The following is a 23,762-nucleotide window of genomic DNA, read 5'->3' on the forward strand; positions in this document are numbered from 1 at the left end:
TCCAGACGACAGACAGCACAGTGTTTATTGCCAAGGGGATGGCCACATGGCCTCCGGGCACCAGAGTTTTGACACAAATGACTTGAAGGCACTGGTTTCCACTGAGGCCCCACCCCTGCCCTACAGGGGCTGAAGCAGGAGGCCCATCACCAAGCAGCCAGGTCAACCTCCTCCAGGGTAGCAGCTCCCCACGTGGCTGAGGGTCCAAAATGCCCTGCGCTGCTAAGGTCCCCAACATGGGCTAGGGTGGTGAGTCACCAGTCCAGGGGGTGTGGGCAGCGGCCTCTTCCTTGGAATGGTAAAGGGGCTACGATACGCTGGGGGGCAGACGTGCAGCTGCCGTCTTCTCCACCACGAAGCCATAGTTGTACTGGGGGTGGGAGAACACAGAGTGAGGGAGGGGCTGTGAGGGGAGCCGTGAGAAATGGGGGAGAGAGCCTGCAGCCCTGGAGAGGTGGGGTACAGTTAGGGAAGACTGAGGTGGCCTGGTGGGGGGCAGGATCCCAGCACCCCCCACCTTTCCCACCCGCCCCTGCACCTACCTCCTCTTCAATGTCCGCCAGCGATTTGATGGTAAGATCAGCAAAGGCAGAAAAGGCCTGGCGGGCAGGGCAGGTCAGTCTTGGGCCCAGACCCCCACCTGAAACCCCCATTTCCTCGTCTTCAAGGAGGGCCCCCCTCAATCTGCCTGAACATCCATCCCTCTTCCTGACACAGCCTCTAGCAACCAGCACCCAGCTGCTGTTCCTGACTCCCTCATCCCAGAGAGGCCCTCCAGCCCCCACCCCTTGGTCTCCAGCCTCCCTCAGCCCAGGAACGTGGGCCTCAGGGCTGGGGGGCTGGGTGCATAGCTGATAGTCCCTGTGTCCCCGAGCTAGAAAGGTGAGGGGCAGGGGTAGATGACCCAGTCTTCCCTGGGGCACAGACTCACCAGAGGGCTGCAGCCTTTGCCTTCAAATCGGGGGTGCAGCGTGAAGGGAACCCCATCCATGGCTGAGGAAAGCACAAGGCAGGGTGGTAGGTGGTGGAGGTAAGTAGCTGAGGAGCAGGGTGTTGGGGCCTGGGTGCTGCCCACCCCACCCCAGAGGTACACCCAGCCTTCTCCCTTCCCCCTGCCCAGTCTTTACAGAATGGGGTGGAGCCAGGTGTGGTTCAAACCTTGACCCCACCCCTTCTGGGTTGTATAAACCTTTGGCCGATCACACCCCACCCTCGGGCCTCAGTTTCCTTCCCTGCACTCACCTGAGATGCCGTAGAGGTTGGAAGCCTCATAGATGGAGTCACTCCTCCGCAGGGTTGAGGCCCGAGAGCCCAGTCTTGACAATGTTCCCTCCGGGGAGCGTCCCTTGCTGGTAGCAAAGGGCCAGCCCACGTCAGGCCTGACCTCCCATTACCACCCTCATCCCTAAGCCCAAGGACTCACCTGGGCTGGCCTGGTCGGTCCAGGGAGAGGCCCTGCATGTCCTGGCTGAGACTTCGGGGCTTGGGCACTGGCCGAGGGGCCTTTGCCTTCTTGCACCAGATGGCAAAGCCACCCATGTCCCTAGATGGGAGGCAAAAGGGGGGAGGGAGTTCTGACTCAAGGTGCAGCAAGGGCTTAGAACAATTGCCAGGAGAAGAAAGGAGGAAGCCCTGCCATTTGGGGAATTTTCCTTTCAGCGTCTCAGCCTGCATCTGAAGCAGCTGCCAAGTCCCATCACTGCACTGTGTACATCAGACACTCCAACTTCTTTACCCCTCAGGACGACCCTACAAGACTAGTGCAGCTGTCCTCCTTTTGACACATGGAAACTGAGGCACAGAGAGGTGGCAGAAGAGACAGGAGGCCTCAGGACCGTCCCTGAGGGTCAGAAGCATATGTATGGGAGTTGGAGGGCAAGGGAGGAGGCCAGAGGCTGGGGGGAAGCCCTACCCTACTCGAAGGTATCCAGGCACTGTCTTGGTCTTCCCACTCAGCCGGATGTCAAACACCGCTGTGTCCGCGGCCCCCAGGGGCACCAACTTCACACACATGCGTTTCTTCTTGGACATGGAAGCCTCTGGGAGTGGGGGGAGTGGAGTGAGAAGAGGGGAAAAGCAAGGAAGAGACCCAAAGATGGCTCCAAGATGATGGCTGCCAGGGTGCTATTTAAGGCTGGCCCCTGGATGGTGCTAGGGCAATGGTTAAAGCATGAATGATATGGCCACAGGAGGGAACTCCATGCAGCCTTTAGGAGCCACTGAGGTGGACTCATCCGTGCGCACCACAGTGAGGATGGGTAGCTGTGGAATCAGACAGAACTGAGTGCCCATGAGCCACAACTCACCCAACTGCCAAGCCTCCACCCCCAGCCTCCAACGTTTGCTTTCGTAGGGCTCATGAGGCCTACAGATGGTTTTTACAGTTTTACAGTTTTAAAGGGTTGTGGGAAGAAAACAGACTATGCCACAGATATTTGCCACAGACCTGACCTGCAAAGCCTAAAATATTGACTGCGTGGCCCTTTACAGAAAAAGTTTGCTAACTCCAGTATTAATAGATATGCTCTGAGAATCAAATATAAATGACAAGACACAGTGGGAGGCAGGGAGAGCCAGATGGTTAGAAAGCAGGGTGGTCAGGGCTGGAAGGGCAGCTCCCAGGCTACAAGGGCCAAAAGGGAGGGTGGGGAGAGCCAAGTATTAGCTAACGGCGGGAGGGATTGGGGGCGGGGGGCGGGGGGTCGTTGCGAATCGGAGTGGGCAGAAGCCTGGAAACAAACAAACAAAAAAAAGAACTGCGCATGGTTCAGAGCTTGGCTACGATGTAAGAAGACGTGTAGCACTAATAGTAATAAAACAGGTCGCTGTTGTTTCTCTAGGCCAGACACGGTGCCAATTGCACATTTCTACGCAGGGCAGGGCCCGTCATCCCGCCCTGAATCAGGGCTCAGAGTCCTCAGCTAACTCTGTCAGTACGCAGTGCATCCAGGGGGTGGCCCAGGCTGAGAAATCTTGTGCCTGTCACCCCTCTATCCCTCTCCCTGATCCTCCCTGCAGGGATGCGCACACGCTCCCCACCCCCAGCCTCCAACGCGGGACTCACTGGAGTCCAAGGGGTCGCAGACCGGGGAGAAGCCCGGCGGGAGGGGGCTTTTGTCCACCTGGACTTGGATATCCGTCACCACGTTCTCCTGTGGATTCTGGGGTTGGGTGGGAAGAACACAGCAAGAGTCACCCAGGGGCGGGGACGGAGCGCCTGGCCTGGCGTAGGGCCCCACGAGCGGACAGGAGTGGGCAGATCCCAGGGTTCCCTGAGGTGGGCGCCCCTTACCTCCAGGCTGCCCAAGGTACTGAGGCACAGGAAGTAGCCAGATTTCTGCGCGAAACTCTTGCCGAAGCTGGCGGGCGCCCCCTCTACCGTGCAGGATATCTACGGCGGAACGTGGGTCAGCACCTGGCTCCTGCCTTTCCCAAGCCGCCAATGACCCTGTTCAACCCCTGACCCCCGGTGCAGCTCACCGCACTGAACCCTCGCGGCGGGGGCGCCGAGGCCGGGGACCAGGCCAGGCCAGCCAGCGGCGCCCCATCGGGCCCGGGGTCCATCTTCTAAGCCAAGCACTGAGACAACGGTGGAATGCCTCGGGCTTCCGAGCAGCCACCCGACGGGCGAGCTCGGGGAGGAGGCCGAACTACAACTCCCGGACAGCCTTCGAGGGTGTGGCTCACGAAGCGCCGTGTGCGCGTGCCCGGAGAGCCTCTGGCCAATCGTATGGGGATGCGGAGCCACAGCCCCTAAGCGTCGTCCAGGTGCACCCGTGAGCAAAGACGTTTGCGGAAAACTGTCTGCCTTCCTTCTCACGCCCTCCAACTTCCGCTGAAAATGTTCCGGCTTAGCGCCAGCTGAGCGCCAGGACTCGCCAGCTGCAAGCTAGAACTACGTTCCCCAGAAGCCCTTGCGTCATCAGCAGTGTGGAGGCAGGGTCTGGGTGTCCTGCGAAATTTAAGGGAGAATTATGGAAAACCCGCAATTCTAGTTCCGGGAAGTCATATCAAAGGAAAAATTTATGGGTTATGCAGCAATTATGAGAAATACGGACCACCATAAGCCATGAAAACTTGAGGACTTATTCACAGATACAATTAGTTCTTTAAATGAGATATAAAAGCATTTAACATGGAAACATTTTTTTCACCTCCCCGGGAAAAATATAGAAAATTAAGGAATATGATATGATATGATCTATTCTTCTATATTTTCCAGTTTTTTTAAATAGTATCACAATTGGCCCGCTGCCTGTTTTTGTTTCGTTGTATGACCTGTGAGGTAAGAATGGTTTTTATATTTCTAAATGACTGGGGTGGGAAATCAAAAGAGCAGCCCTGGCCGGATTAGCTCTGTTGGTTAGAGTGTGGACCTGAAATGCTAAGGTTGTGGATTCCATCCCCCATCAGGGCACATACAAGAAACAACTAATGAACGAAATTAAGCGGAACAACAAATCAATTTCTCTCTCTCCCTATCTTCCCCTTACCCTCTCTCTCTGAAATCAATATTTTTAAAAAGAACATTTAGTGATATTTGAAAACTATATGAAATTCAAAAGTCAATGCCCATAGGAAACATTCTGGAAAAGATGACCCAAGAATGAGATACAAAAGTGAACAAACCATGGGTTCCCCTTGAAGTACCCCGTTAGTCTCACTGCTTAAGAAAAACGTTGGTCCCAAACCTCAGAAGTTTCCCACCTGAAATCTGAAACTGGCCCCTGTACACAGAGGTCAAGTGGAGATGAATCCACTCCAGATTGTTAGGTGTCCGTTTAATAAGCCAGGGAACTTGGCCACTATAAGATGAGTAGATCTCCACACTGCCTGCCAGCATCTTAAAAGTTTATATAGAGACCTGATCTGGGTTCGGTCATGTATACAATCTGGACAGTCCCAACAACACATTCCTCTCTTAAGTTTGTGCATTCGTAAGCAAGCAGACAATAGGCCATCCACATGGCACCCTGATGAATGACCAACAATTAATGCTGGAAGGAGCAGGTTTTTATTTACAGTTTTTCAACCTTGGAGGGGCTCAGAGCACTTATGCTCAGAGCCCTCCTTTCCCAGAGACCCAGTCCTTCCCTTGCTCCCACTACAAGCCAAAAGCCACAGAAGTTCCCCATCTCTCCTTATCTGAATTGAAGCCATCTGCGCAAACAGCCAAGCAGCAGCTCTCTCCTCCAGGGTCTGCAGTACGGTGTCATCAGTCCAGGAAAGCATGTGCCGTGGTGCACTGGATCATGGTGAAGTTCAGGAAAAATATAAGTCCTGAGAGTCCAGGTAGAGTCTGGGTGTGCAAGCCAGAGTCTTTGGAGTTGGCTAGAGTAGGCACGATCAGAGCAGCAACATGGCTCCTTCCTCGCTACACCAGGCTGCGTGGCTGGGTCCTGACTACAAACTACATAGTTGCTCGCTTACTTCTCCCTCTCACGTTGCTGCTACATTATTCCTCCTTCATGGCTCTTCTACTCCCTTCTAAGCCGCATGGCTGAAAATCCCTCATGGCTGCTTACCCTTCGTTTAAAGCCTGACCCAGAGCCTCCTGAGTGACCTCGTCTCCAACTCCTATAATGAGCTACATTTGCCAGTTTTCTGAATAGATGACATTTATTCTGCCACCATCCCCAGTCAGGGCAAGTGTGACTCAGTGATCCAGGGGCCTCTGCCCCCCCTGGCTAGTAGTATATCGTCTAAAAGTCATGCCCACCTTGCCCCAAGGCAGTAGCACAGCTATTAAACTAGCCTTTGTTATGAAAAGAACCCTAAGCCTATCATCTGCATTCTCCACCCTCCCAACCAAGGGCTAGGGGGGCTTTCTTCAATATTCCTGGGGGCACCCCTCGCCCCGTATCCCATTATACATTGAAGTAGCAATTTCTTCCACTAAGAGCCTCATGGTATGAACCACTGATTCATTAAGTCCCATAGGCTAGGGATCAGATCATTCAGGGCTTTTGTTCACCTGTGTCCTCATGTGATTTAATAAAAGTTATACATAAGCAGATTTATCAGATATGAGCACACAATATTCTGCTCCCATAATGGCACTGGTGCCTCCTTTGAGGCAGTAATAATATTTAAGTCCATTCTATGTTGGAGGACAGCTTTTCTCCTTATGAGACAGGATAGTAAGAAGCTAGAAAAATTCCAAGTGGAATGGGGAAACTGAGATAAGAAAATTAAACAAAGCCAAACATCCCTGGCTGTTGTGGCTCAGTGGATTGACCCTGGGCCTGCAGACCAAAGGGTCTCCAGTTTGATTCCCAGTCAGAGCACACGCCTGGAATGTGGGTCAGGTCCCCAGTGGGGCACGTGGGAGAGGCAACCACACATTTATGTTTCTCTCCCTCTTTGCGCCTCCTTTCCCCTATCTAAAAATAAATAGATAAAATCTTTTAAAAAATAAACAAAACCAAACAGTTGAGCAATTTACAACCTGTTAATGAATCTTATCTTCCCTCCCTGGCCATAAACCAGAGAATACTAACCTCCCTGGCCATAAACCCTGAGCCCCAAGGAAGAGAGGAAGAGGATTTCTAAAGCAAACAGAGATAACACTGGAACAAAGGAGCCAGCTTGGGAAGAAGCTACAGACTTCTCTTTCAGCTCTTCCTCCCAAGAGAAACAGCACGTCTGCACTCCCCCTAGGAACTTCCCCCCCAAATTCCTACATTTCTCCGATATAAACTTGGTTCTGAAAGCTCAAGGGAAGGTGGGCGTTAGGGGTTTCACCTGCCACCTTCTCACATTGCTGGCCTTTGATAATAATAAAAGCGCATTTATAATCCAATCCCTGTCTGTGCCTTTTTGGCTGAGCAGTGGGTGACCAGGCGACAGGAGCTCCGGACTCAGCTGCCCTCCCGTTTCAGTTACAGACAGTTAAGTGTTTAGTAAAGACAAGCTTGGTCAGCCGTGATTTCAGGCTTGCTGGGCGTGCACTTCCATGTGTGCTATGCTGTCCTCCAGGCCGATGGAGGGAACACAGATGGCAGCCAGATGACCGCACTGTCACTAGAAGGGGATGGAACTGAGGTGGGTCTGCCCCCCGGGATGGTTTGGGATGTGCAGGTTCTTGACTCATGCCAGAAAAATTTCAAGACATGAATCAAGTGAGAGTAAATGTATTCAAGCTTAGATCAATGAGGCGAAAGGCAGGCCCTTGAAGACAGGGTCGGGAGTCAGCCTGGGACCAGCTGCCACTGCCCGCTGCTGCCCCGGTGGGAAGTCTCATCTCATCGGAAGCCTTACAGTTCAGCATAAAGAAAGCAAGAGTACGCTCCCGAGGGAAGGGGTACGGTCGCACACAGGCGAGGGAGCAAGCTGGCGCTGAGGGTTTTATCTATTTTCTATCGGTGGCAATTTTAGGGGAACTCCCATGGGAAGATCTCAACAGAATATTCGTTAGCTTCCCAGGTGTGTCCTTGAGCATGCTGATGCCTCCAAATGAGCCTGGCCAGTTCTGCCCCCATCTCGGATGAAAAGGCCAGGCTGGTTCCCCAGCCCACTGGACAGCCCATGACCCAGTTATCCTGACTCGCTTGGAACTCTGAGGCACCCACCTGGAAGAAAAAGAGACTTGACCCCTCCTCTGTGCCCTCACAAACCTCATAATTTTTCTTTGAAAAAAAACCCATTCTTGCCTCCCCCTGACCTCCGAGGTGCTGAGGTTCATCCCAACTCAGCCTGCCGGGTGGGCGCAGTGTCAGATAAAGGCACTTGGATCAGATCATCCGGTTCCTCCGGCCTCTATTTCTAACATTGGATTAATCTGTTCTTGTTGTTTCTTAATCTGTTCCCCTGACGAGGGTGACTTAAGGCCATTGCTCTTGGGTAGCTTTGGCTGGGGAGGAGAGATTTAAACCATCTGCCCCTGGGTGTCTTCGGTTGGGGAGGCTAGGGTCTTGTGGTCGATTAGCTGACTGCGCACTGCTCAGCCCTTCGTTCAGCTACTTGTCTCAACTTCCTGATTTCACTTGCCAGGGAATTTCCTTAGTTGCACTAATCCGTCTCCGTTCCTGTGGGAAACAGAACGTGCCCTCCTGGCCTTGAGAAGAGAGAGATCCGTAACTTTTACAACCGTGGAGCAAACTCTCCTTCCTGCCCAGGAAAAACCAGATGCGGGTTTTCAACCCGCACGGACAGGTGGGGAAGTTCTCACCACAAGGTGCTGTTCCTTTGTGACCGGCTCCACCTGCCGGAGGTCTGGGTGCACTGCTAGGAGCCCTCGCTCTGTGGGGTGTATCTGGTTTCTGCACCCTTCCAGAGTTGGCACCAAGATGCTAGGGGCACTCTCTCCTGTTGTCTCGGCCACAGCACCCAACTCGTGTCTTCTGGAGTCACAGACACATGAACTTGAACGAAGGCCTGCTTGGGCGATGCGCAGAGTTTCCACCGGCTTCATTAGTATTTTATCTTCTCAAAGGTACCTTGCTGTTCTGCTCTCGCCAGTCCCACAATGTCCTTTCTTATTCCTTTTTCTTTTTTTTTCTATTTTAATACTCATCAGAGATTATGTTCATTGACTTTTGAGAGAGAGAAAGGGAAGAGAGAGGGAAACATCGGTCAGTTGTTGCCCATATGCACCCTGACCAGGGATGGAACCCACAACCTTTCGGCGCATGAGACAACATTCCAACCAGTTGAGCCACCTAGCCAGGGCTCACACCTGTCCTTTCTTTACCAGGCAGTATACAGGAAAATAAAAGTCCTCTAAAACTCCCAAATTCCTACGGAAACCCGCACCTATTACATGTTCTTGGGCATTAGGTAAGCCTGTGCCTCATCAGTCACAGCCTCTGGGACAATGAGCATCTTACCCAAGCGGGCAACTCCCAGAAACCTTCTGGCAGTGCCTGGCCTTGAGTTTGCTGTGGATTTGCTGCCCGGCCTCCCACTCACAGATGTCCCAGCCAAGTGTGCAGAGCGCCCAGCACCAAAGGCACACCCTCATGTGTCCGTGTGGTTAGCGTGACCGCCCATTTTCCTGAGGTAGGGAAGGACAGGGACAGATCTCGGGCTGTCATCTCATGACATCATAAGGCCATGCAGGTAGCTGTGGGAAAGCACTGGAAAGGTCTACTATTGTTTCTCCCACATGAAGGCAAAATTATGTTGTGACTTGCCAGCCAGGGATAGGCTGAAAAAAAGCATCTGTTCAGTCCAGTACAGCCTGGTGCCTTCCCAGGATCACAGTCAAGGTATCCAAGAAGGTGGCAGTGTTGGGCACAGCCTGTGGATGGGGGCCGACACTTTTTCCATTCTCAGGAATCCAGTCACCTGCCATGAGCCAGCTGGCATGTTTACAAGCCATACCGGGCTCTTCAAAGCAGTATGGGCAGCAGTTACACTGCCCACTGGGACAATTCTAAGATAGTCTCTCCCATTGCCTTATGCCTTCTGCCCTACGCTAAGGTTCTGTAGATGCCACTCTACACAAAAGTGGTAGACTTACTGGTTCCCAGTTTCATTTCCCCTCAGCGCTGGTTTGACCGCTCTGACCCAGAGGCAGAATTCACCAACAGAGCGGCTGAACAGGCTTGCAGAGTTCGACCTTCAGCATATCACTGCCCCAAATGTTCGGTGGTTTGGGTGAGACAAAAGCCTCATATTCTTTTTTGTTGTTGTTTAAATACAAACAAAAGTGTATTTAGAAAGTTACAGAGGTCATTGAAGCGAGCTAGCTGTGCTGTGAGGGCTCAGGAAACAAGTTACAGAGACAAAAGAAGAAAGAGTGCAAGGATATATGTGCCTGGGGGGCAGGTAGTCTCCAATGAGCTTCAGACACAGGCAGCTGCGGGGTGGGGGTGGGGGAGCAGAGGAGAGGGTGGGGAAAGGCTAGTGTTGAGCTAGAGCTGCAAAACCTATTTGTGATACAGCCACTGTGGAAAACGGTATAGAGGTTGCTCAAAAAGTTAAAAATAGAGCTGCCAGCCCTGGCTGCTGTGGTTCAGTGGATTGAGTGCCAGCCTGCGAACCAAAGGGTCATGGGTTCCATTCTCTGTCAGGGTGTCGACAGGAGAGACCTGGTTCTTCTTGCTGACGCAAGTGAAGAACTATAGATCAGCAAATCCATTAGGGTGGATTCAGTTTACTAGTGATCCATTCCCATGGTAGAGAACGGGACTAGCTAGAACGGGGCGTGAAAGGTAAAGTTTCAGGGCTATGCAGGGCCCAAAAGTAAGAGGCGCTGAAGACCAGGGTAGCAAGCCCCCCAGGTTGCCTGAGGCTGAGTGGCCAGGGGCCCAGTGGCCAGAGAGCCAAGAGCATCAAGGGTGCCCCAAGCCCCTGAAAGAGAGAGAGAGAGAGCGCACTTTTGTTCTGAGAACTTACATAGTCGGTGGGATAGGAGAATAAAGTTACATGTTGATTAACATGTTGATTAACGGGTAAATGTGGTGCCAGCTTTCCTGGGGGAATGTGACTACCCAAACTTAGGTATGCGTGGGAGTCTGTTAGCCCGAATCCTTATCTTGCTCCAGACTCTGTTTGTTCATCTTGTTATTCAAGATGTCAAACAAATGCATGACAGGAGGGAGTTAATTAAAATTGGGGCACTTTCTAAAGTTATTTATGGGTTCTTCCTGTAAGTATTAGGGACTCCCCCGTAGAACAGATAGTGATCAGAGGTGGGCAATTAACCAAAGTCGTTTTATGGGCTCCCTCTTCGGCACCGTGGACCCGCCCCTGTAGGCCAGGCCCTGGGATGAAAGCACAGTTTCAAGGCTTTCTTTCCCAGATATTGGAAATGCTACATAGAATTTCAAGTACTTTCTTTCTTGCCAACATAGTGTTTCCTGTGATGTCGGAACCTGGCAATATTATCAGACCAGGCTCGGGACTGCTGAGTTAGCGTGTGAGACTTGTCTCCCTCCTCCTCCCTGCCTTGGTTTCCTACTCATTCTACCCAAGGATAAAGGCATTTCCTGGCAACCAGGATGCTAGACACTGGCCACTAACAACAGTGCAGTCTCACTTCCTACATTGTCCCCTGCCTCAGTGGCACATGCCTGGGTTGCTGGCCAGGTCCCCAGTAGGGGATGCACAAGAGACAACCACACATTAATGTTTCTCTCTCTTCCTTCCTCCTTTTCCCTCCCTCTAAACATAAATAAATAAATAAATAAATAAATAAATAAATAAAATCTTTTTTAAAAAAATAGAGCTGCCATATGATCCAGCAATCCCACTTCTGGGTATTTATCCAAAGAAAACAAGAACACTAATTTGAAAAGATGTCTAAGGCATCCTTATGCTTATTGCAGTATTACTTACAATAGTCAAGATAAAGAAGCAAACTATGCACTTATCAATAGATGAGTGGATAAAATATGGTGTATATATATATGAAGAAATATTAGTCATAAAAAATGAAATCTTGTCATCTGTGACAACATGGATGGACCTGAACAACATTATACTGAGTGAAATAAGTCAGAGAGAGAAAGACAAATACCGCATGGTTTCATCTATATGCGGAACATCTAAAACAAAACAGAAATAGAACCACAGATTAGAGAACAATCTGATGGTTGCCGAAGGGAGAGGTGGGAGATAGGGGGGAAACCTCATTCTCGGGGCGGAGAATGCCCAGTTTGCCGCATCGAAGGGACCCTCCTGCCATAACCACTAGCCCTCTGTAATCATCAGCGAAGCTGAAGGGGCCAGAAAACTTCAGAGGGTCACCATGTATTAGCCTACGCTTGGCCCCAGAGCTGCATCTTTGTTTATTTCTGGGGACTAGCAGATAATGAGCTCTATTTGAGACGGGCTGGGCCTCCACTGATCAAAGTTCGGAATTCCCATTCGTCGCCCGCAAACCCTGCACCCAGTCAGCAGCCAGACAGAGCAGTGCCAGCAACTGCAAAGTACACTTTTACTCCTTGCAAGGAAACTTTCTCACCCCTAAAGAATGCGTGACCCCTACCTTCATAATAATTGCAAAAAAAACAACCCACAATGCACCCTTAGGTAGAGATTTAAGATGCTCACGGGGCACGCGAGGCACAAACAAGCACGCAGTTGTATTGCGCAGGCGCAGGTGTTTACGCCTCTTCACTCAAAGGTCATCTTTCCCACCTCGGCTTCTTTAACACCGCTCTCCGCTTCTGCCCAGGGAGCGGAATTCCTTCCCCCGATGAATGCTGTCTCCTTCGCATGCACGAGCTATGACACTCCTCCGGTCTGAGCACTTTTCCGCGTGGGGAACTCTCTCCGCTGTTGCCATGTCAGGAGTTGCCAAGAACCCCACACGCGCCGGTGACACATTCGCTCCCAACGGCCCTCACCTCCGAGCGGCCTCGGCCGGCATCTGCCACCCGGAGGCGCCCAGGCTGCTCCTGAATCGGACGGGAGCCGGTGGGGCATCGGGGAGGATGGTGGGGCAGGTGCGTTTAGGCCTTAAGGCTTCGCACGGGCTGACCAACACCGCGGTGGGTGTCAGTCTACGGGGTCAGGTGCGGTCCCCGCAGTGCACGGAGCAAGAGCAGCGAGGACCTTTGGGACACCTTTTGACAATCCAGCGTGGAGTCCCTCCCCGTCAGCCCTGCCAGTGACAATATGCCCAGGACCGAAGTACTGGAGTGTACCAGGGATGCCCTTTGCAGGGCCCTGGAGCGCCCAGAACCGCAAGTCAGGACCCTGGGATGCGGACCCGCCCCCACCCCCCACCCTGGGCACCAACATGAGTGGGGCAGTGCCCACCCTGGGCTGTAAGAACTCAGAGCTCAGGCCGTTGACGCGGGAGCTTTGCGGCCCCACAGGTCCTGCTCGGAGCCCAGAGATCCACTCCACCGGATGAGTGTCGCTCCCACGGCCACCTCGCAGCTGCCCCGCAGCCGCCTGGCCTGAGACCTTTGCCCTTCCCTCCATCCAGAGACTCCACCAGTGATGTGGGCTTCACCCCAGACGCCTGCTCTGCTTGCTCTCCCATTCTTATTTTATGATTATTTTTAATACTCACCCAAGGACATTTTCCATTGCTTTTAGAGAGAGGAGGAGGGAGAGAGAGAAACGTCCATGGGAGAGAGAAGCACTGACTGGCTGCCTCTTGTATGCGGGAGAACAGGGCTCAAACCTTTTGGTCAGGGGACAACACTCCAACCCACCGAGGCCACACCAGCCCGAGCGGCGGGGCTTTCTGTGTATAACTCTGCTGGCTTTTCAGGTGGCCACCCCTAATAAACCTGGCGGGCGTTGTGGGAATGTTACTGGAGATACTCCCGGAAACTTCCGTTCTTCTCGCAGACCCAGTGGAAAATTGCAGATCAGCGAATCCGTTAGCGTGCCAGCAGGGTTTGTTGGTGATCCATTCTCATGGAAGAGAATGGCCTGGCTAAGGTGGGGGCAGTGGGGCCGAGGAGGCTGAGTGAAAGGCACAGGCAAAGCAGGGTAGGGGCAGAAGGAAGGGTGGCCTGAGAGTCCTTTGTTCTGAGGACTCACACAGTTGGCGATCAGCCGAGGATGTCACATGTTGACTGACGGGTAAGGGTGGTGCTAGCTTTCCCGGGGGGAACGTGACTGCCCAAACAAAGGTATGTGTGGGTGTCTGTCAGCCCGAATCCTTATCTTGCTCCAGACTCCGTTTGTTCATCTTGTTGTAAAACAGATATGTGACAGGAGGCAGTTAATTAAAGTTGGAGCAGTTAGTTACCTAAAGTTACTTATAGGCTCTTCCTGCAGGCATTAGGGAGTCCCTGTAAAACAGATAGGAACCAGAGGCGGGCAATAAACTAAAGTTGTTTTATGGCCTCCTTCCTTTGGGTACTGCGGACCCCCTCCCCGCGTTCAGGCCTTGAGGTGGAAGCACAGTTTCAAGGCTTTCTTTTCCTGACACTGGAAACAATACATAGAATTTCACGGGCTCTGCTTCTACCATGTTAGCCTGGTGTTGCCTGTGCTGTCGGAACACCTGGCAATGTTATCGGACCAGGCTCAGGATGTGGAATCGGTGGGGGAGGCACGTCTCCCTCCTCCTCCCTGCCTCTGTTTGCTAACTATCCAACCTCAGAGAAAAACACAAACGTGTGTGAATGACTCCTTTTGGGGAAGTTTCCTTGCTCAGGACAAGCAATAAGAAGTTCAAACCAGCCCTGGCTGGTATAGCTCAGTGGATTGAGCACAGGCCTGCGAACCGGACAATCGCGGTTCAATTCCCAGTCAGGGCACATGCCTGGGTTGCAGGCTGGTTCCCTGCAGGCCAGTTCCCAGCAGGGGACACACAAAAGGCAACCATACATTGATGTTTCTCTCCCTCTCTCCTTCCCTTCCCCTCTAAAGATAGATAAATAAAATCTTTAAAAAAAAAGTTCAAACCACATTTGATTTTACCTAACACTATATGGCCCATTGAGCTAGACTTCGGCTTCTGAAGCTCCCTCTGTGTCTCAGGGTTTGCCTGTGCCTGTGTCTGTTCCCAGGGCTTGTCATTTTCCCCCAGGTCAACAATGGATCGTCCAAACGTTCTGTCCTATGAGTGGGCTCAGAGTGGATACCTCTATCCCTTTCCGGGTGCTGGGGGCAGACTGAAATGTCTTGGTTTTCATTCTTACAGTGCATGTGACACAACCAGGGGCCTCAAAAACAGGGGTGCAGATGGCTGGTATCATTCACAGCCACGTAAGACTTTACTGTTCCCCCTATAAATCTTCAAGGTCCACGGCGACTGGTCCAAGGTTCCTGTGCCCAATGCTTTGAAGCCTCTGAAGAGGCTGTAGGGCAGGAGCCCCAAACTGGGGAGCTGCTTAAATGTTTGTGATATTCTGAAAACAAAAACCAAAAAAACACCCTGCGGACTAGCGGATGAGGCCATGCCATTTACTGCCGCGGTCCGGCCGCAGCGGGTCAAGGGGTCCCACAGGTGAGGGTAGGCGTGGGCGCTGGGTAACAGACGACAACACACCTCAAAGGACAGTGAAGCTCTGTCCCTCAGTTGTGAAGTACAAGCAGGTTTATTGCAAGTACAAGCAGGTTTTTATATTTCATTTTAGGTAGTGATTAACATTTGCAGTATAGCATGATCAGTTAAGCAGAAAAAATTAATACAAAGGTAATCAGGAAAAGTACGAAAGTTCCCATAGATTCAGTTATAATAAACAGATTATTTTGACCAGGAGAGCTATTAATCAGACAATTAGAAGTATCTTATTGTACATTAAAGTTTCTCAGAATTTGTCATGGGGCAAAAGGATACGCTAGATTGAGTAGAGATAATAGGAAATTTATTATAAGGCCTTTGTGATGTTTAATTTAGCTATCTATCTTTTTCTGTCTAAAATGTTTCTCTGTGTACTATAAACTCTGACTCTTTAGTAACTGTTTATTTTGTAATAACTAGCCAGCTTTTGTTATTTTTTTGCCTGTCTAGTTGATATATATTCTTATTCAAGGTAAAGGTGGGGCTATTACTCTAACAACTATTAGAAATATAGGGACTTTATTCTCTGGTCAAGAAACTATTTTGTACAACATGTTTTCCCTTATGATTAATAATTATATTACCCTGGCTGTTGTACTCTCCTGTATAAGGGAGAGGGGAATCTATGGAGATTTTTCCATCCTTTCAGGCAGTTCCATGGGGAATACTAATGTTTTCCTCTGAACTGTGCCTTCTTCTTGGGTGATTTTCACAGGAATAAATAAGTACGGTACAAAGTCTATGTGCAGTAGCAAGAGTAAAATAATTAAAAGAAAACAGCCAATTGTTAACCCATTTTGGATGCCACGTTCTCTTCTGGGCGTTTTAGATATGTCTAAAATTGACTGGGGGGGGGCGGTAAACATGCCCTTCTGGTTGACCTGTGTACTTGTCTGTGCCCTTCCTTATTTCCTCTTTTGTTAGGGGTTCTAATTCTTTTATTTCTTTTTAATATTTGTTCTCTCTTCTCGGGCCAGTATGTAAGGTACCGTGGCCCAGAGAAATATCTTATGAGGCTTTTTCTAACTTTTCTATTAATTCCCTAATATTCATATTTTGCTTCCTGATTTCTTCTGGTGTGTTACTATGGTTACTTTCTTTGTTCCAAGAACTCTCTAAATCATCTGGAGTCACATCACTCAATGTACTATTACTTTGTTCAGTGAACAGGGAAAAATCTGCTTGTACTATTTGGATCACAGCAATGGTATTCAAAATAATCAGGGCTGAAGAGGTCAAAATTCCCAAAGCAAGAACAATCACAGTGGGTAAAGCAGGGCCCTCCATGCCACGTCCACCAGGTTGGAAAATGCTTCTTTGAAGTCTTGGACCTCCCCTCCTGACTTTGTCAAGGAAGGGATCCAACTGTGGACGTGGCAATTTACCTCTCACATAACTGGGGCAGCACTGACGGCGGCAGGTCAGGGAGAGACAGACCGCCCCCTCCTGTGTCTGCAAGTTACAGTCCACTTCGAAACAATGCACGTTCCTTCTGGCCAGCAGCCCTCTGACCAGCCCTCAGTTATGGGAGGGGGAAGGGCCTTGTATTGACCCCTCAAAGGCCAATAATCAACATCAACCAGAATTTGGGATAAGGAAAGGTTTATTGATCAAGAAGATGCCAGCTTGAGAAGATGGGGGACCTTAAAGCTCCTGCAAATCCATCTTAAGACAGTCCAGAATTCAGGCTTTTTTTATATTAAGAGAAGGGAGAAGAGGCAAGAGGTATGTGATGTCAGGGCTCCTCCCATGGCGGCCTGAGAAGAACACAGACATCTCTGAATCTCTCCCAGGACGGAGCCCTGGGTCTCCGTCGACTCCTCCTGATCTGATTTGGTCTTGAGGCTCCTGCAAATCTTTGCCAAAAGCTCAAGAGGAACAGAATTCCTCTAAGAGTCAGCCTGTCTGTAGCAGGAACTAGTTACCCAAGACCATGGAAGACATGCAGGCTAGAAATAAGATAGAGTCAGCACATTTCATCGAGTCAGGGAGGCCCTGCGCATCAGGCTAAACCTCCCTGCAGATTAAATAACCCCACCGACACGAGAGTCGTTAGCTGGCCCTGAGCCTGTCTGCCTCGGGGTGGGGAGTACCTGTGAAGGAAGGAGTGGAGGAAGGAGACTGGACTGTATGTGGCCTTTGTCTTGAAGCTTCTATCTCTCTCTTGCTGGGGAGGTTTTCAGTAAAATACTCATCAGTTCTCCAGGTGCGCCCTTTTAGGGTCGTGGCTTCTGCTGATTGATCAGTGACAGGGCAAAGGTCTTCAGTGATCGTAATTGGTTCTGGCATTGCCCACCTGGTTTTGCTGCTTTCCAGGGAGGAAAGGTTATGCTGGGAGGTCCTTGTTTTTTTAAACTGATTTTACGTATTTATTTTTAGAGAGAGGGGAAGAAAGGGAGAAAGAGAAGAAAGAGAAGGACAGAAACATCAATGTGTGAGAGAAACATTGATCGGTTGCCTCCCACACGTGCTCAGCCCCCAATCAGGGACCTGGCCTGCAACCCAGGCGTGTGCCCTGACCGGGAATCAAACTAGCAATCTTTTGCTTTGCAGACTGTGCCCAACCAACTGGATTATGCTGGTCAAGGCAGGGGTGAGCTCTTTAGTTTCCCAGTTTTGTCCACTGCTAGGCCCTCAGGGCCTTCGGCCCTGGTGACCATCTGCATCTGCCTGAAAATTGCTTGGCCATGTGTGCGGCTCTCTGCCTCAGTTTCCCCATTCTACTTGCCAAGGAATTTTCCTAGCTTCTTACTGCCCGGTCCTACACTGAGAGACTTAAACCCCCTGAGCACCAAGCAGGTACTGCCAGAAGGGTGTGTGGTAACATGACTCATTTCCTCTGCATCCTGTAGCTCAGAGAGAAGCCACTCCCCACATATCTTGGGGCTGCGCTGCCCACACCTGTATATTTGTCTGGCTTTTTGCCAGAAGCTAGTTGCTATGTCAGTAACCTCGGTGGGAGCATATTCTATCACGCCCACTTCCTGAATCGGGGGGATGGGGCTGTTGTTGCTGGTGAGGGGAGCAGAGTTCAGCACCCCAAAATATGCCTTTGGAGATACGGACTATTCCAGGGGGGCTATTTTCAAGAAACAAAAGACTCAGGAAGAAGCTTTGTCCTTTTCCCTAACTGCCCGAAGGGAATTTAGAAGAGGCCCTGCTCTATCTAGGCAGGATGAGCCATCACGGGGCACTATGGTTCCACTTGAACTAGGCGGTGGACAGAGAGGGGCCTGGCAAGGCCTCTCATGGAAGCCCTTTGTTGAAGGCAGCTCACCACGTGTTCACTTGCCACACGCTTGCTTTCCCACATCGGCATGAACTGCCTTCCTCTCCTTTGAAGTCCCAAACCACAACCCCCTTCTCCTTCACTCCAGGTGGCACCTAAGCCTCAGATGCTCAATCTCTCCTAAGTTCTCATATTCCTTTTTTTTTTTACTGTTTTTATTTATTTTTAATTTGTTTTGTTTTTAGAGAGAGGGAAAGGGAGAGAGAGGGAGAGAAGCACCAATTGGTTGCCTCTTATACACCCCCAAACTGGGATCCAGCCTGAAACCCAGGCGTGTGCCCTGACTGGGAATCGAATGGCCACCTTTCAGTTCTCAGGCAGGTGTTCAACTCCCTGAGCCACACCAGCCAGGGCTATGCATTTATTTTTAGAGAGAGGGGAAGGGATGGAGAGGGAGGGAGAGAAACATCCACGTGCCAGAGAAACATCAATAGGCTGAGTCTCACACACCCACAGCGGGGACCTGGCCCCCAACCCACACATGTGCCCTGACGGGGAATTGAACCTGTGCCCTTTCTGTCTGCAGTACACATCCATCCCACTGAGCTACACCAGTCCTATTCTTATGGCACAATATAAATAAGTCATAAAGTTGTCATACATAACAAAGTTGGTTGTTTTCTCCTGTTAACTTCTCTCAGGTTAATTTGATTATTAGTATAGCCAGAAGAATTTAGAAAGGTGAAAAGAAAATACATTTTTACACTCCCACACTGTGCTTTTGCTTTTCTCGGTGTTAAGGAGTCCAGTGGCCTGGGCACATCCTCTGCTTGTTCGTCAATGGGCACGACAGCGGCACGACACCGTCTTCCCCACTCTCATCGTTTTCCCAGGCGGGACACCTCGGAGCCTCCCTGTCAGGCTTTGTCACAAGTCCGTGGGCCTCGACCTAAGTGAAGCCCAGAAGGATGGTGGCATAACTGTTCCCGAGGGGAAACCGCAAACCTTCTGTTTGCAGGGCTGGGACTAGAGTGAGGTGAGCAAGGCACTCACCTGGGTGGCAGAGTTTAGGTGGGGGAGCAGGCGAATGTTCTGTTGTCATCCCCATCCTGCAGCTATGGAAACTGAGGCTGAGGGGAAGCGGCTTGTCCAGAGTCCCATGCGAAGGACGCGCTGTTCACACACAGCCTCAGCACCTCACCCACAGCTGTGGTCCCAAGCTGACCCTCAAGTTTGAAGGAGAGCAGAGTGCGGCCCAAATAAGTCCACTTCACCCAGGGTTGTGTCTCTGCACTGGGGGTCCTGGGCTGGGAGGCAGGCTCCTGCTCATGGGAAACACAAGCTCCCCCAGGGCCGGTTCAGTAAGACCGTTCCTCATTCCTTGTCATCTGGCTGTTGACTGGCTTTAAGCAGACTGGGTAGAGAAACGTCCCTCCTCTGACACCTCCATGGCAGGGATACTAACTCAACCCTACTGGGTCACTATGGAAACCCCTGCACACAAAACCCAGCCTCTTGGGTCACACCCTGGTCCTGCCTACCCCCAGTCCACCACTCATCCCTCAGCCTCAGTTTCCCCAGCTAGGGACTGGACACGACAGCCTGTGTGCCTCCTCAGGCCCCAGCACACGGGAACACGAGGCTGGCCTGCCCTCGGCATCCAGCAACTGCAGTTGTGGCCCTTGGGAGCACAGGAGAAGCGCGGGGACTTGCGATGAGGTCTCCCGGGCAGCGCCCCTTGCACAGCAGCTCATGCACTAGCACTCGGCCAAGAAGGGCCAAGGCCAGAATTTGGCACTAACATCGTACCCCTCTTTCCTGGAAACCAAAACTGAAAGCTAAACTGTTCTTTCAGATGATTCATTCAAAAACCTCTAGGTCAGGGGATTGTTTTAGGACTTTTCATTGGTCAAAATGGCTCCTATGCTAATAAGGAGGCAGATCCTCTTAGAAAGTTTCAGCTTCCTTCCAACTCCCACCTACAACCCACACTCCCTACAACCCAGAGCCAATCTCTATGACATCCACTTTTTACCACTATACCTCTTTGCCCTCGGATGAAAACTCAAGGGAGCAAATGCAGGGGCACTACAACATACCACTGTGGCTGAGTATCCTGCTGGCCCTGCTTGGGACAGGTCTGGTAGTGGCCATGGCATTGGCCATAATCTTCTATAATCAGGCTCACAGCCTGGCTTGCATGGATGGTTTCAAAATGGAGCAGGAGTGTCAAAATGTCACCAACTCCCTGAAGAGCAAGCTGGCCCAGACCCAGGAAATCTTACTGAAGACTGAGGCCCAGGCTGCCACTTACAACCAGACTGCGGTAAGCAACCGCCACGTCTAAAGAGGGCCCTGTGCTTGGGGGATCTGCCCACGGTCTAGGTGGAGAGCCAGACAGACCTTGAAACTGCCCCAGGGCCCCTATATAAGGACCTGAATTTCCCCACCAGAGTTTGGGGATTTCTAAACTCTCTTTGGGGTGCCAGTATGGACTGGGGCTTTAAATTCCCCAGAGCATCCAAATAAGGGACCTCGGTATCCTAACTAGGATGTGGGTGAATCTCCAGACTCCAGGGCATTGGTCTGGAGGAGCTAGAAGCTCCCCTTGGGCAGAGTCTTGGGGGAGTAGAAATCCCCTCTGGGGGTCAGGATGGGAAGTCACCAGACCCTGAAGAAGGCAGGGGTCCTTGATGCTTCTGCTGCATCCCAAAGAGGCTGAAACGTCCACTTGGGTCTTGATATGAGGGGCCTGGAAACTCCCACTGGGCATCTTGCTTGGATTCAGGAACCCTGTGTTCTGGGTTTAAATAGACCTCTAAATCTTGTTGGGCAATGGCCCAGGATCTGGAAACTTCTTCTAGGGTTTGAGCCTGGGGAGCCCCCAAATTCCTATGGGGGGGCTAAAAACTCCTGTTGCGAGGATTGCACCCTTAGCACTGTCCGTGGGAGGGTGGGAGGTTGTGGCCAATCTTCGAAGAGGGAGACAGGTACAGGGAAGGTTGGAGGGGACCTTGAAAGGTATTTGGACCTGAGCCCCTCTGACCCCAGGGCCTGGGGAGGGGTTCAGGTCCCAGAGACAGCAGCCCATCCCACCAGGGACAGAACCCCAGAGTCTGACACCGCCACCCTTCCGCCACATTCCAGGTGACCCTGATGGCTTCCCTGAAGGTGGAACAGGCTCAGGGCCAAATGCTACAGAAGCAAGTGCAAGAGCTTCAAAGTGAGAAAAATACAAGGCCTGGGTTTTACTAGCAGGGCTTGAAGGAGCAGGGCAGGTATTGAAGAGGAGGGAGAGGGAAGGTCCCAGGGTTGGGGTCAGGAGAGAGGGATGGGACCAGAAGCCAGTGGAGGTGGGCAGGGGACGGGCCAGGTTTCCAAGGTGCATTCAGGTGAGGGTGGGGCTTGAAGTGGGGTCCTGTCCCAAGTTGGAGCCAGTCGAGGCATGTGGCCACCATGCAGACATACCCTCTGTTCCCTACTAGAGGAGATTAAGACATTGAAGCAGAATCTGCAGGACACGACCCAGAAGCTGCAGGACACAACCCAGAAGCTGAATCAACTAAGGTGCGGACGCTCCACAGCCATGCCCCCCTTAACCTTCTAGTCCCACTCCAAGACCCAAGATCTTCTTGACTCCAGAAATTCCCATTGCTCTGGGGACAAAGTTTGAATTCCAGCCTTGTCCCTAAATTATCCAGCCATGAGTGGTAGCTGCCCACTCTCCTCCCTAGGGACCCAGTGGGAAAGAGGGCAGATTCTGAGGGGCAATGAGCCCAGCACTGGTGCAGCCAGCCCCGGCGCCTGCCTGAATTGCCCCCATCTCCACCTCAGAAAAGATCATGAAAGTTCCGGCCCTGGCAAAGGCCCTACCGACTCTGGGAACACCCTCAGCCTCTCTATGATCTCTATGCTCCTGACCCTGAGCCTCCTGGATCTGCTGGCCTGAGGTCCCAGGAAGCTGGCAGGTGAGGAGGGGGAGCTGGAAGGGGTGGGAGAGAGTCACAGAGTCAGGGACTGGGGAGGTGGCCTGCCTGCAGGGTAGAGGGCTGGGCACAGAGGAGAAGGGTCTTTTGGAGGGACTCAGGAACCTCAGTGAGGAGAGAGGGCTCCAGGAGGGAACGAAGCTTATGGAGGGGCCAGGGCCCGTGTTCTGTCCTGAGTCCCCCTTATTACATCTCTTAGGTCACAACCTGGACTGGTTCCGGCTCTTCTTCCCTGACCTGGCCAGTTTTGAGGGGCCACACGACAGCACGGTTGGGGGGCAGGGGACAGTTTGGAGGGAGTGGAGGAGGGTTCAGGTGGCAGGGGATGGTTCATGGGGCAGCCTTGGGGGTGGAGAAGCATCCGAGTTGGCAGGTCATGGAGTGGGGGGCATCTGCTTTTTGTTGTTAATTGTTCTGGAAGGTCACTTTGTTCTGGGGTCTTTGGGTACCAAAAAGTAAACATTCCTTTTTGGGGGAGCGGACCTTACTCTGGAGTTCCTGGTGTGTCACTATCACTCTCAAGCATCTGCGAACTGTTGATGTCTACCTATACCCAGCCTTCCTTGTTCCACAATGTTCCCAGAAACCCACGGGGTTTGGGCAGGTACCGCTCCACTGCCTACCCAGCCCTGTTCTCCACTGGGATCATCTTAAAGGACCATACACCCCCATCAGTGCCCACTGAATGCTCAGCACTCCACTGTCATCTCCACATCAGTCTCCCGATGCTCATGGTGCCAATGAGGAAACACAGGCTATGACTAGAGGGTCACCTTGTCCAGTTCCCAATCCGCCCCCAGCAGAAAGTGCAGGGCTGGGATTCAAACCTGGACCTGCAGACACGCCCACACCAACTATTTGTCACAAAGTACCTTCCTTCTCCATACTCCCAACTTTTTCCCCTCCAAACTCCTATTCAGCCTGTAGAATCCCGCCTCCAGAATCTCTCTGCTTCTCTGAAATGGAAGGCCATGGTCCTGATGACCCTTCACCCACTCTCTGGGGCCCACGTCCCATTCTTCATTCCTCCAAGTTTTCCTGGAATTCCAACTATTGTCCAGGCAATTTCCTGTCATTTGCACTGAGGCCAGGGCCCTTGTGTCTGCCCAGAATGTCACACTGCCCTTAGGTCCTGCAGTCTCCAGACCAGTGGTCAGCAGACTCCCCATCTGTGGCTCCTGCTGGCTCCCCAGGGACCCCCGAGGCACCATCTCTGTCCCCTGACCCTCTTGTTCCCTGCTTCCCCTTAGTCACCACTCTCCAGCCTCCCGACCATTTCTCTCTGCATGGACCTTGTCAGTTTCTTTCCTGTCCCACTGTGACACTTGAGGGCAGGCAGACTGGCACTATCCACATTTGGGCTGGAATGTTCTCCGTGGTGGGGGCTGCGTTGGACGGGTAGGATGTCATGCAGTATGCCTGGCCTCCATCAGGTGCCGTAGCCTCCCACACCTGGGCTGTATTTCACTGATGAAGGGGGTTAGGTTTGCCAAGTAAGATGGATTCGACCTACTCAATTCTCCCCCTAAGCCCCCACACAATGGCCCAATTATAAACTTCTCTCCTTCCTAAAAATACCTCACTTCCCTTGCCGGCTGTGGCCCAGCCAGCCAGGGGTTGAGAA

At 51.7% G+C, this 23,762-nt stretch overlaps 2 protein-coding genes across 2 annotated transcripts; one reads left to right on the forward strand and one right to left on the reverse strand.

Annotated features, from left to right (window-relative positions):
* MVB12A (multivesicular body subunit 12A) lies at positions 1 to 3,651 on the reverse strand. The gene is made up of 9 exons (XM_037141982.2): positions 3,481 to 3,651; positions 3,293 to 3,391; positions 3,065 to 3,161; positions 1,913 to 2,039; positions 1,424 to 1,543; positions 1,243 to 1,349; positions 932 to 993; positions 543 to 599; positions 1 to 370 (listed from the first exon to the last, which is right to left on the reverse strand). Exons 1-9 carry the CDS (start codon positions 3,562 to 3,564, stop codon positions 308 to 310), a joined length of 816 nt encoding a protein of 271 aa, XP_036997877.2. The 5' UTR covers positions 3,565 to 3,651; the 3' UTR covers positions 1 to 307.
* Positions 3,652 to 20,105: 16,454 nt separating this feature from the next.
* On the forward strand, positions 20,106 to 22,625 carry BST2 (bone marrow stromal cell antigen 2). Its single transcript, XM_037141980.2, has 5 exons — positions 20,106 to 20,478; positions 21,300 to 21,375; positions 21,638 to 21,719; positions 21,987 to 22,120; positions 22,338 to 22,625. Exons 1-4 carry the CDS (start codon positions 20,170 to 20,172, stop codon positions 22,099 to 22,101), a joined length of 582 nt encoding a protein of 193 aa, XP_036997875.2. The 5' UTR covers positions 20,106 to 20,169; the 3' UTR covers positions 22,102 to 22,120; positions 22,338 to 22,625.
* Positions 22,626 to 23,762: the final 1,137 nt, after the last annotated feature.

This window comes from Artibeus jamaicensis, unplaced genomic scaffold (genome assembly GCF_021234435.1).
Source record: "Artibeus jamaicensis isolate MK-2021 breed Jamaican fruit bat unplaced genomic scaffold, CSHL_Jam_final contig_477, whole genome shotgun sequence".
NCBI classification, from domain to species: Eukaryota; Metazoa; Chordata; class Mammalia; order Chiroptera; family Phyllostomidae; genus Artibeus; species Artibeus jamaicensis.